This window comes from Sinocyclocheilus anshuiensis, unplaced genomic scaffold (genome assembly GCF_001515605.1).
Source record: "Sinocyclocheilus anshuiensis isolate Anshui unplaced genomic scaffold, SAMN03320099.WGS_v1.1 scaffold70, whole genome shotgun sequence".
Taxonomy (NCBI): domain Eukaryota; kingdom Metazoa; phylum Chordata; class Actinopteri; order Cypriniformes; family Cyprinidae; genus Sinocyclocheilus; species Sinocyclocheilus anshuiensis.
In genome coordinates, this window is record NW_015542377.1 from 2,490,013 (window position 1) to 2,501,226 (window position 11,214).

Here is an 11,214-nt window from a genome sequence, read left to right on the forward strand (position 1 = left end):
CCCAAAAGAGCAGCTTGCCTTCTTTAGGAAACGATGATCATAAAACTGATTTCTCTGTCATTTGTATTTATCACTCCGTAGTTTGTCAGTTGAGGCATATTGTCTGCTTGGCTTGAAAGTTGAGATTGCATAGATGTATATTATGTTGAACACAGCTAATTGCCTTACAGTAAACAGAGACCTCATTTTGGATTCTCCACAAATAATAGCTAACAATTAATAGTATTTTCATATTCATAAATGCATATTCATAATAATTTATTTTGTATATCGTGTTTCAAGGCAACATATTGCACAGTGCACTGGCCCTGTATGTATAAAGAAATATAATATTTATACAGGGTGTACAAAGTATTTCTCTTGAATAACAGGTATTTTCAAGATATTTTTTTCATTATAAACCATGTTTAAATGTTTCAATTAAATAAATCATTATGATTTATTGATAATCTAAATGTTTTATTGGAAAATACATGAAAGCACAATCAGTCTTGGTACAAAGAGTACTTACAAAGTAAATACAAATGTTAAAGATGATTATTCATATTGATATGAGTATTTTGAGTAGTTATGACTATTATAATGAATAATACTGTTTTGAAAATGGCCTATTTAAGAATCATTTTGCAGTGCACACATCTGGAGCACTAGACTGTAATGTTTCTTGCTTGGTAGAAATGTTATCCTGTTTTATTGTTGCTAAATGTATTTGTAAATTAATTGCTGTATATATTTTACTTGAAGTAATATGTTTGCCCACATTTGTGCTTTGTTATTTGGTGTTTTAATTATAAATATAAATTCATAAATTACCTATTTTCAGGAATAATAATTCTAACATATTACTGATTTGGAGTCACACATTAGTATTGATATATTTTGATAGGTGAAAAGAATTGTTCATTAGAATATTAATTCGGGACCATAAATTCGAAAGCATTCAATTACAAAAAAAAAGGACTGAACTTTCTGACATATGGTTACAGCTCAAATGTATTTATTCTCTAATTGTTTTTGAAGTTGTGTTGTATATTGTCTTTTTCAGCTTGTGAAAATGTTACCCATTCAGATAACTTTTGTTGTCTTGATTGTAAGCATTGTTGCTACATTCACCAACCTGCCTTAACGTATTCAGATGAGTATTAGCTTTGTTGAATGTTAAATGTATGGAGTAAATTTATTTTTATTATGTGCTTTGTGACGTTGTATTATTATGGTATATATGTAAATGTGCAGCAGTAATCTTAATGGCCTTGGTAATGACATTTTGATTTGAAATTTAGATTTTTTTATTATATTTTATTTTTTTTGTAAGCAGGTTCACCTACTCTTACTGTATTTTTCCACAAACTTGACATTATTTATAAACTTACATAATCATCTTAAAGACACATTAATATGTTTTTAACATCTGCATTTTTACTGCCTTTAATATATTGTGTCCTAATACAAATGGATTATTATTAGAAAAGTTCAACTTCATCTTCACTTGTCAAAAACATTTAATGCTGTTTCAAAATGAATAGTCTATAATGTGCAAAAAGATTTACCATACATACATCCAACAAAAAATCATTTCACATCACAATCAGTGACATAAAATATGCACAAAGAAAAACATAAAAAGCCAGTAAGTTTAGCTGCAATTAACACCATCTAGAACATTCAAATGAATCTAGCCATTACAAGTCTGTCAAACCACTGTATTATTAGTATTCTTGTTTTCTGTCATATGTTAGTTTAAAACCAGAAACAAAGTTTCCACATATAGTTTGCGTGAGGTGACATGAATTATATCATACTCCTCCATTAAAAAAAAAAACATCTTCAATAAAGCAACATTTCATGTATTACATCTAAATCCATTGCTTATTCTACAGTATTAGTTATGATACATTTTCACTTACAGGAAAAGAAAAAACATGTAATTTATTTGTTGTGAAATATAAAACCCCACACATTTTCATCTCCATACCCATGTAACGCTGACAGTTTACTTCACTTCCCATCAGCCCATTTGTATGTATATTCTAAGTCATCAGCAGTTGAAATGTGCAGTGGTGATTGCAGGCTCATGTGCTGAAAGCTCAGTCATTTCTGTTGAATGTTGTATGAGGTATAAAGTGTGCAGGTTTTCTAGTTCTGGGTAAGTTTCTGTGTAGAATCTGCCAGCAATGCAATCCCACTACTTTGAATGAGAGGTATTAGGTGTTTGTTAGACCAAAATATGTCATTTAAAATGTACTTAACCTGTTATACAAAAAGCACTGTAATAATTCCCGGGATATATTAAAAATAGTCATGATGTGTTTTCAAGAAAGTGCACATGCTTGTTGGCCCTATGGGTAAGACTCGCTTATTTTTGTGATTGTGGTATTTTCTTTTGAAACAACAATATTGCTGTACATCATTTGTAATATAATAACACCTACTTTCTTTGTGTGCTTTAGCGCCCAACAGATCACAGGAAATGCATGCATTGTTTAAGAGGAATGGACAGCAATGCTGATAACTGCACATTTAAACAACATTATAACCAAGATCTCTTTAATCACAATTTTAAATGACTTAAATTCTCATTTTTTAAATAAAACCCCAGCTTAGGATATGTGAAATGGCCGCAAGTACAAACTAGATTTTGTGTAATTTTGGCATGTATACGCACACAATCTGTCTACAATGTATTGCTAAAGCTTGTTTACTCAGTGTGACAACATTGAGCAGAGAGTAGCCTAATGGGAACGCACACTGATCATGTCATTGAATTAGAGAGACAGATTTTACAGAAGTAGCATCTCTTGAAAAGACAGTGTTTTAACTAAATATACAGAATATTCAACAATTATTAGTCAGCTGTTTATTACTTGCTATCATAATTCTAAAATTACATTTATTGAAATCAGTCATTTTACATCTTGTAAAAAGATGATAAGTGTCCTACATGGATCACAATAACTGATCCCACCTAAAATGTCATCATTTACCCTCACTTTTTTTAAACAATTGTAAACGCTAAACATTCCACTTAAAGTTGAATTCAAATGCTCAATAATTATTCAAAAAAATCTATAATACAGTGTAATTTTCCATATAAATAAATATTGATCATATAAAAACATTAACATTTTTTGACCTTGTGTGCATCTTTTTGTAGTTCGTTTGAAAAGCAAGGCATTTGTTGGAAAAGTAATGCTTCACAAAGGGAGCATCTCTCGAAAAGACAGTGTTTTAACTGAATATACAGAATATTCAACAATTATTAGTCAGCTGTTTATTACTTGCTATCATAATTCTAAAATTACATTTATTGAAATTGTAAAAAGATGATAAGTGTCCTACATGGATCACAATAACTGATCCCACCTAAAATGTCATCATTTACCCTCACTTTTTTTAAACAATTGTAAACGCTAAACATTCCACTTAAAGTTGAATTCAAATGCTCAATAATTATTCAAAAAAATCTATAATACAGTGTAATTTTCCATATAAATAAATATTGATCATATAAAAACATTAACATTTTTTGACCTTGTGTGCATCTTTTTGTAGTTCGTTTGAAAAGCAAGGCATTTGTTGGAAAAGTAATGCTTCACAAAGGGAGATATATATATATATATATACTAAATTGGGAAGAAAAACTGTAATGTATTATGATCATATAAATTTAAATGTAAAACAATTATTCTCCTAATTCCCAAAATTTTATTTTATTTTTTTCAGTTTTTGGAAGTGGTTTTTCAAATCAAATTACATATGACACAATGTTTTTTCTTTCTTTCTTCAGCATCACTGAAATTGAAGGCCTGTAGAAAGATACACCAAAGAAAAGGGAAACAAAAACTAGCTTGAATTCTCTGAAGGCCTCTTGGTTTGCTGAAGCATAATAAAAGCACGTTCACAGAGTGATGCAGTTATGCGTTGCAGTTTGTCTTTGTAAAACCAAACAGTTGACTCTTTTGTGCAAAAAAGGCACTTTGAAGAAGCAAAAAACAACTTCGTATGAAGTGACATCAGTTGCAAAGACTTGCAAACTTGTACTGCAATTGACGTCTTAAGGGGTCAAATATAAAAAAAAAAATCAACTTTGGAATCTTAAGTGCTCTATTTGTAAATGCTTTATGTCATTAAATTACAAAATGAGCAAAATAGCAAATATTATGAGTCAGAAAAGCTATAAGAAAATGCTCGGCTTTTAACTGAGAAATTTAGCTCAGTTAAAATGAATTTAATTTATCATTCTTTGCTGTAAATTCACTGTATGACAGCTATTAGTCATAGACGTGTGTGGGGGAGGAATCAACATGCATATCACAAGTCTATTACACCCATATTACCCAGTTATACTGTATATTAATATGCCAAACATTGCGGCATGAGCTTTGTTGCATTGTTGTATTCTAATTGACATTTTTTTGTACTAGCAGCTGTTTAAAAAAATAGGAGCACATGAAGCACAAGAGGAATCCACTCATGAAAACAATTGCTAGTAACAGTTGCTAGATGCTAGTTTTTCTTAATGTTAGTTTAAGAAGCGTCCCCAATGCGTGTCATTGTTGTCCTTAAACTTGATTTGCCTGCAGTCCTTCATTCTACAATTACAGCATATGAAAATATTTACGTTAAATTAGAATTAGGAACTGGGAACCAGTTATCCATTAAGTTCCATGTGTGAAATATGTGGTTTCTTCTTCTTCAAAAATCACTCATGTCCCACATCCCATTGTGGTGAGGCTGGCAGCTGTCTTCATCCTGTTTGCTTTGACGATAAAATATTGAGAGTCTCGAACTGTCACAAATCTTCACAGACAGAGAAACGAGAATATGAGAGACTTGTGTGATGTTGATATGTACAAAAATATCCAACTTGTTCACGACCTTCAGCTTTCTGGATGAACACATCCTAAATACTAGATTGCTATGGATTCCTTATTTCCCCTTGGCCTGTAATTCCTTTCAGTTCAGATCAATTCTGATTCATCCACAAGTCCACATCAAAAGTATCCATGTTTGCTTGGCACACAGTAGACCAATGGTTGTGAGCTCCTCAGAGTTCCATAGTAAAAGCCTGTCATCTATGGACGGTTGACAGATATTACAGCTTCAACCGACACAATACAGACTCAAAAGATGAAACAGGACTCAGATGTTGACGTAGATTATGTTGTAGCTCTAGTTCTGAGGAGTTTGGCCTTCAGTCTGTTCCTCTGAGCGCTCATGTGGCCGGTGTTTCAGCCTGCAGGCTGGACATGCGGATCTGTGAGCTGCTCTTGCTGAGGATGGAGAGCTGTGTGCCCCCATTCACACCACTGCTGGCCAGGGACGGATGCCTGTGCTTTATATCCACCGCAAAGTACCGGTTCACCGTCCAGCTGCGCCATTTTCGTTTGATTTCTGACTGCACCTTTGGGGAGAAACTTCAGTGGGTTATTAAGCTGATTGGATCCTACAGGAGGAGATCTGCAGATCTCTTTCCATGCTGCTCATGGACTAGCCTGAATTTTAAATCCATCTGGTTAATCATTTACACGCAAGGCCAGTGTAATGAGCACTGCAATGAGAAAGGGCCACCAGAGACATTGCTTTATGCAAACAGAATCCAATTTGAATGTTTTACTAGTTGGTATTTATAATAATAAAATCAGATTTTCTAAAATACAAAAAAAAACAACAATACTTTTATAATAAAATTAATTTATATTAAAATTAAAATATACATTTGCGTTTGTTTTTCAGAGATGCTTTTATCTAAAACAGTTACTGAAAATGTTTTTCTTGTAACTAACAATTCTATTTTTTTTATTACATTCCTCACTTGCAATAACATTTTGAAGTGTTTTGAAGTGAATTTATCTTGATTTTTCCCATAGGAGTCCATTAGTAACTGTGGTAACTGGGTTTTGTTTCCCCCCATGCTAAACCAAACTGCAGACATTATTTTTCTTTTCAATAGCACTTAAAGGACTTACCTCTCCATTAAGAAAGCAGTAAAGAACAGCTACTACAAAACCCTGAGAAGAAAAATGGAACTTGTACAAACGGTTGGTTAGGCAAAAGTAACAATTAATATAATCTTGTTTAAAGGGGTCATATGATGCTTCTTTAAAGATCATTATTTTGTGTATTTGGTGTAACAGAATATGTTGACATGCTTTAATGTTCAAAAAACACATTATTTTTCAAATACTGTACATTATTGTAGGTTCTCTATGCCCCGCCTCTCTCAAACGCGTTGTTTTCTACAAAGTCCCTCCTTCCGACAAGTGCAGTCTGCTCTGATTGGCCAGCTGACCCAGTGCATTGTGATTGGCCGAACACCGCAAGCACTCGTCGGAAATGTAACGCCCCTTACCATAATCGCCAGCTTCATCTTTCAAAATAAATGTAAAGACAGAGCCCGAAAGGGGAACAGAGTCGTGTGACAGACACAGTGATGAAGCTGGTATGTGTTTGTGATTGTTTTCTACAGGGCCTTTCCTTGATTTTTTTTATTGTTGTATTTTTGTTGTGTGAGTGCACAGGACACGGTTTGAGTGAGAGGAGACACGTTTTAAGTGCACGCACTCTCTCCGGGCGAGAGCAGCGTGTATCTGAAGAGTCACCTTATCTAATGTTCCCCCCTTTCTCAGTGACGAGATAATAACAACAGCTCTATCACGATATGGAAAATTGATTTCACCAATAAAAAAGATACCGATTAGCGCGACACCTCCTCTGTTGAAACATATTGTGTCTTTTAGTAGATTTGCATATATGATCGTTCAGGATGATGAGGAATTGGATCTTTCACTTAGTTTTAAAGTTGACGATTTTGATTATGTCATTTTTGTGACAACTGCTAAAACAAAGTGCTTTGGTTGTAAAAAAACAGGACATTTGATTCGTAATTGCCCAGAAAAGGGAGTCACTGAGAAAGGGGATGATGGTTCCTATCCAAGCACAAGTAAAGCTAGTGTGGATTTACGGAGTGCAGGTGTACCGGGAGAAAGGAAAACTTGAAATCGCATCATATGACCTCTTTAACATATAAATTATATATAAATATCATATATAGGATAAATGAAGGTGGAATAAGTAATACTTTTTCAATTCAGATGGACAATGACCTCAAAATAATACAGTACACACCTAATAATAACAAATAGACTATACAATACATTACAGTGTACAAAATATACATGAAATAAATAAATAAAGTGTACTGTTAGTTCTGCCAGGTCACGTGAGTCAAGCTTGCCTCAGCTGACTCTCGGCTGATCCACGTCTGCCTATAGTAATACAACGCCTATCACGGCATTCCTATATATAAGGTCTATTCAGTATTATTCAGCAGCTTTATCGCTTACTCGGGAGCAAATTATCCTCCTCCATCCCCAACTCCTCCTTTTATCACAGTCAGGACTTGTGTTTCTGATATTCCTCATTGAATCAGACTCTTTTTATCCTGAATAATGTTGTTACACTAAAATGTCATTAAGAACATTAATAATGTCTGCATTTGTTTCTGTTCTGTTTACCCTAAGGGGGTTATTGCTGCACTCCCTGCTCATTTCATGACAGGCTGCATGGATGGGCAGGGAGTTTTTGCCTAGAACAGAACCATACTGTCAATCCAAACTGTATGCTAAATGTCGATCATCTTTAATGATAGAGGTCCTGACAGAAATAAAGTTGTCTCTTTGTACAAATATTTTAAGTTTAAAATATGAGAAGACAAAAGGGGACTTCTACCTGAAAAGAACCAAGACCAAGTTCAAACACAAGTCTTTCTCTTTTGCTGACATCTTCTGGTGTGAAAGCAAACACGGTGTAGTGAATTCCAAATAGAGGAATGAGGAGAAGAGTGGAGCGGGCCAGACGCCTGTCAATCACACAACACCCCAATCATGTCATAGAAAGACTGCACATCTTGAATGTAATGGTGTTAATCTTAGAATATATTTATATGTATATATATATATATGTGTATGTGTATATGTATATGTATATGTATATGCATATGCATATGCATATGTATATGACTAACAGATAAATGCTGGACTCATTCCCTCCAATATCTGGAGACTGCAACTTCTGCACCAGGATTATAATGATGCCAATAAAGAGTATAAAGTTGATCTGAGAGTAAAAAAAAAGACAAGATAATAATGCAATAGCTTAATATTACAGTCAAAAGTCTTTTGAGATGGAATATGTACTTTCCGTACCATGATAGAGGCAAGAACAGGACCCTTGATCACCCACCAGATGGCAGCATTGTCATTAATATCCCAGCAACTGCAGGCAATGTCAGACATTTATCAGATTTAAACAGGGTTTTTTTCTAATTTTGTTTTAAGCTTTTTAATTTAATAACATATTAATTATAGATATTATATATAAAACAACTCCTTCATCTTACCCAATGTTATCAAAATGAGCTCTTAAGACTGCCCAGACAGCCACACATATTGTTGGAGTACCTGGGAAAACATGGGCAATCTAAATAAATATATAATTTCAGATTTTCACACGATTGCAACACTTGTCAGCACATAGCAAACACGTGTATGTGTGTGTGATTTGTGTATTTTACTTTATACATAAAATATAAAAAAAATTGTATAATATATATATATAAAATATTTATGTATATTTCATTGCATACATACATATTTTATATTTATACATATTTTAAATAATTTTGTACATAAATATATTGATATTTATTTATTTATATAGTTTGTGTACATTTCACTGTTATGTATATATATATATATATATATATATACTGTATATATATATATGTTTTTTTTTTTTCCTTTAGTTTTTTAAGTAAATTAACATTTTTGTTGTAATAACTATATAAGCTATAATAACCCTGGTCTTACCCCATCCAATAATGGTGTACCAGTAAAAGTATCTTTTCTCAGGAAAGAACGTCTCAACAAGAAGCGTAAAGAGATATAAGCCCTCAATGAACAGCCAGAAGTAGTTTGACAAAACACAATAATGAAAAAATACCATCACTGCTTTACACTCCACCTGCAAAAAGAAAAACATAGAGTGAATATCACATTATCAAAATATTTATTTGATTTTGATTAACTAAAGCAGAATTTACATTTACATAATCTCACTGGACAATTAGTTAAAAGTCATCCAGGTTTGGAATGACATGAGGGTGAGTAAATGGTAACAAAATGTTCATTTTTGAATCAACTATCCCTTTAAAAACAGAAGAGTCACGCTGTTGCACAGGGAAACATTCAAAGCACATTTAGCTAGTTGGCCAAGCAAAAAGCAACTGTGAGGTGACTACAGAGACCTCATTTTCTGAAGCAAATTAAAGCACATAACAGCAACACAAACGTGTCATTCTGAGACTAATTCCTTCCTCAAAGAAATGACATGGGCAACCTGGGATGTTAATGGGCCCATCACCATGACTGCCTGGGTATTTTGTGTGCGATGTGAAGGAGAGAGAGACTGAGACTCACAGTGTGTATAAAGCAATGGCTGCTGTCCTCCTCTGCATATAAAATGCCATCTTTAATGAAGACTGAGATGGCCCTCAGGATGAAGGACACAAACAAGTTCATATGAATGAAATTCCTGGTGCAATGTAGCTTCCTGAGGGTAAAACCATCCACAATAAAGGAATATTACATTAAACATAACAAAAATGCATCCTATATGTACAATGCCATTCAAAAGTTTTTTTTTTTTTTTTTTAATTATGCTTACCAAACCTGCAATGAATTGATCAAACAACATATTAGAAAATAAAACATTAAAATTATTTTCGATTTTCAAGTATTTTGTATTTGATTCCTGTATATTTGTAATTAATTCAATTTGAAACATAATCATGCTGAGTTTATAAGCTAAGATGTTCTCAAAAATAAATAGAAAGTTCAATCGAACAGCATTTATTTGAAATATAGTTCTTTAGTAATAATATGTTTAAACAATTTGACCCCAAACAAACTGTTGTATAGTAATGTATATTTCGATGCATGCATCTTGGTGTACTAGTTTAGTATTATATTACAATATACAAATTTAAATGTCCAAAAATCTACATGTAATTCAATTCTACTAATTTCAGGGGCTTAACTTAAATCGTTATACTCCAAATATAATTTACAATTGCGTCTCAAAATGCCTGTTAGTGAAAGCTCTCTAATACAGATGTGCAGGTGTTTTTCTAAACACTTCACTAAGACAAACGTGCCCATATTTGGGGAAGTCGTGGCCTAATGGTTAGAGAGTCGGAACTTGTAACCTAAAGGTTGCGAGTTCGAGTCTCGTACTGGCAGGGCTTGTAGGTGGGGGGAGTGAATGTACAGCGCTCTCTCCCACCTTCAATACCACGACTGAGGTGCCCTTGAGCAAGGCACCGAACCCCCAACTGCTCCCCGGGCGCCGCAGCATAAATGGCTGCCCACTGTTCCGGGTGTGTGTTCACGGTGTGTGTGTGTTCACTGCTGTGTGTGTGCACTTTGGATGGGTAAATGTAGAGCACTAATTCCTAGTATGGGTAACCATACTTGGCCACATGTCACGTCATATTCTGTAGTTTCCTCTGAAGCTTAAGAATAGAATGAACGCTCATGGCCTCTTTCTTGACCCAGGTTGACCTCTCACCTGAACCTGCAGAGAATGACCATGGCAGTGGTGAGAGACACCAGTGAGGTGCTGTAGCCCACAGTATACAAAGCCTTCACTGACACATAATACATGTCCTGCAAACAAAGAGAAGAAATGCTAATTATTGTCAAGCTAATTCAAACATGTTACAGTAAATGATAAAGCCCACCTTTCTATAATGAATATGCACTTAATAGAGTTCAATTTCTTTAGAAATTTTGGAGGCTGAAAGAGTTTAGGAATCTTCTAAGGAGATACAGAAGGAACAGAAAGCAGGAAAGGTGAAGGACACTTACTGGACTTGTTCCGTTTTCATTAAAAGGACAAACATCAACGTAGTGAGGGAACATCTCTGACCAGCCAGCCTCAGTGCAGTTACGGCTCACTTTACCAAACTCTACAAAAGGTACAAAAATCCAACATATTTCATGAAGAAAATTCTAAGAGATAATGAAGAGCCAAACAATAATGAATCAAATAAACATTATTAACAAGCAGTGTTGTTATTTTTAACTAAATCTAAAACTATAAAATTGTTTTTTGTGAAACTATATATATATATATATATATATATATATAACT

General features: G+C 33.8%; 1 protein-coding gene across 3 annotated transcripts in view; it reads right to left on the bottom strand.

The window, feature by feature from the left end:
- Positions 1 to 4,238: 4,238 nt before the first annotated feature.
- LOC107692394 (pituitary adenylate cyclase-activating polypeptide type I receptor-like) overlaps positions 4,239 to 11,214 on the bottom strand; it is a 26,689-nt gene continuing 19,713 nt past the window's right edge. The window contains exons 5-14 of one of the 3 annotated variants that reach the window (XM_016491432.1): positions 10,929 to 11,029; positions 10,630 to 10,727; positions 9,480 to 9,612; positions 8,871 to 9,024; positions 8,402 to 8,462; positions 8,208 to 8,277; positions 8,027 to 8,118; positions 7,732 to 7,861; positions 5,970 to 6,011; positions 4,239 to 5,417 (exon numbers count right to left, since the gene is read on the bottom strand). In XM_016491432.1, coding sequence (XP_016346918.1) covers positions 5,232 to 5,417; positions 5,970 to 6,011; positions 7,732 to 7,861; positions 8,027 to 8,118; positions 8,208 to 8,277; positions 8,402 to 8,462; positions 8,871 to 9,024; positions 9,480 to 9,612; positions 10,630 to 10,727; positions 10,929 to 11,029 — 1,067 coding nt within the window. In that variant the 3' untranslated portion in view covers positions 4,239 to 5,231. The remainder of the gene's footprint in view (positions 5,418 to 5,969; positions 6,012 to 7,731; positions 7,862 to 8,026; positions 8,119 to 8,207; positions 8,278 to 8,401; positions 8,463 to 8,870; positions 9,025 to 9,479; positions 9,613 to 10,629; positions 10,728 to 10,928; positions 11,030 to 11,214) is intronic. The other 2 variants (XM_016491431.1, XM_016491433.1) reach the window with 2 other exon arrangements.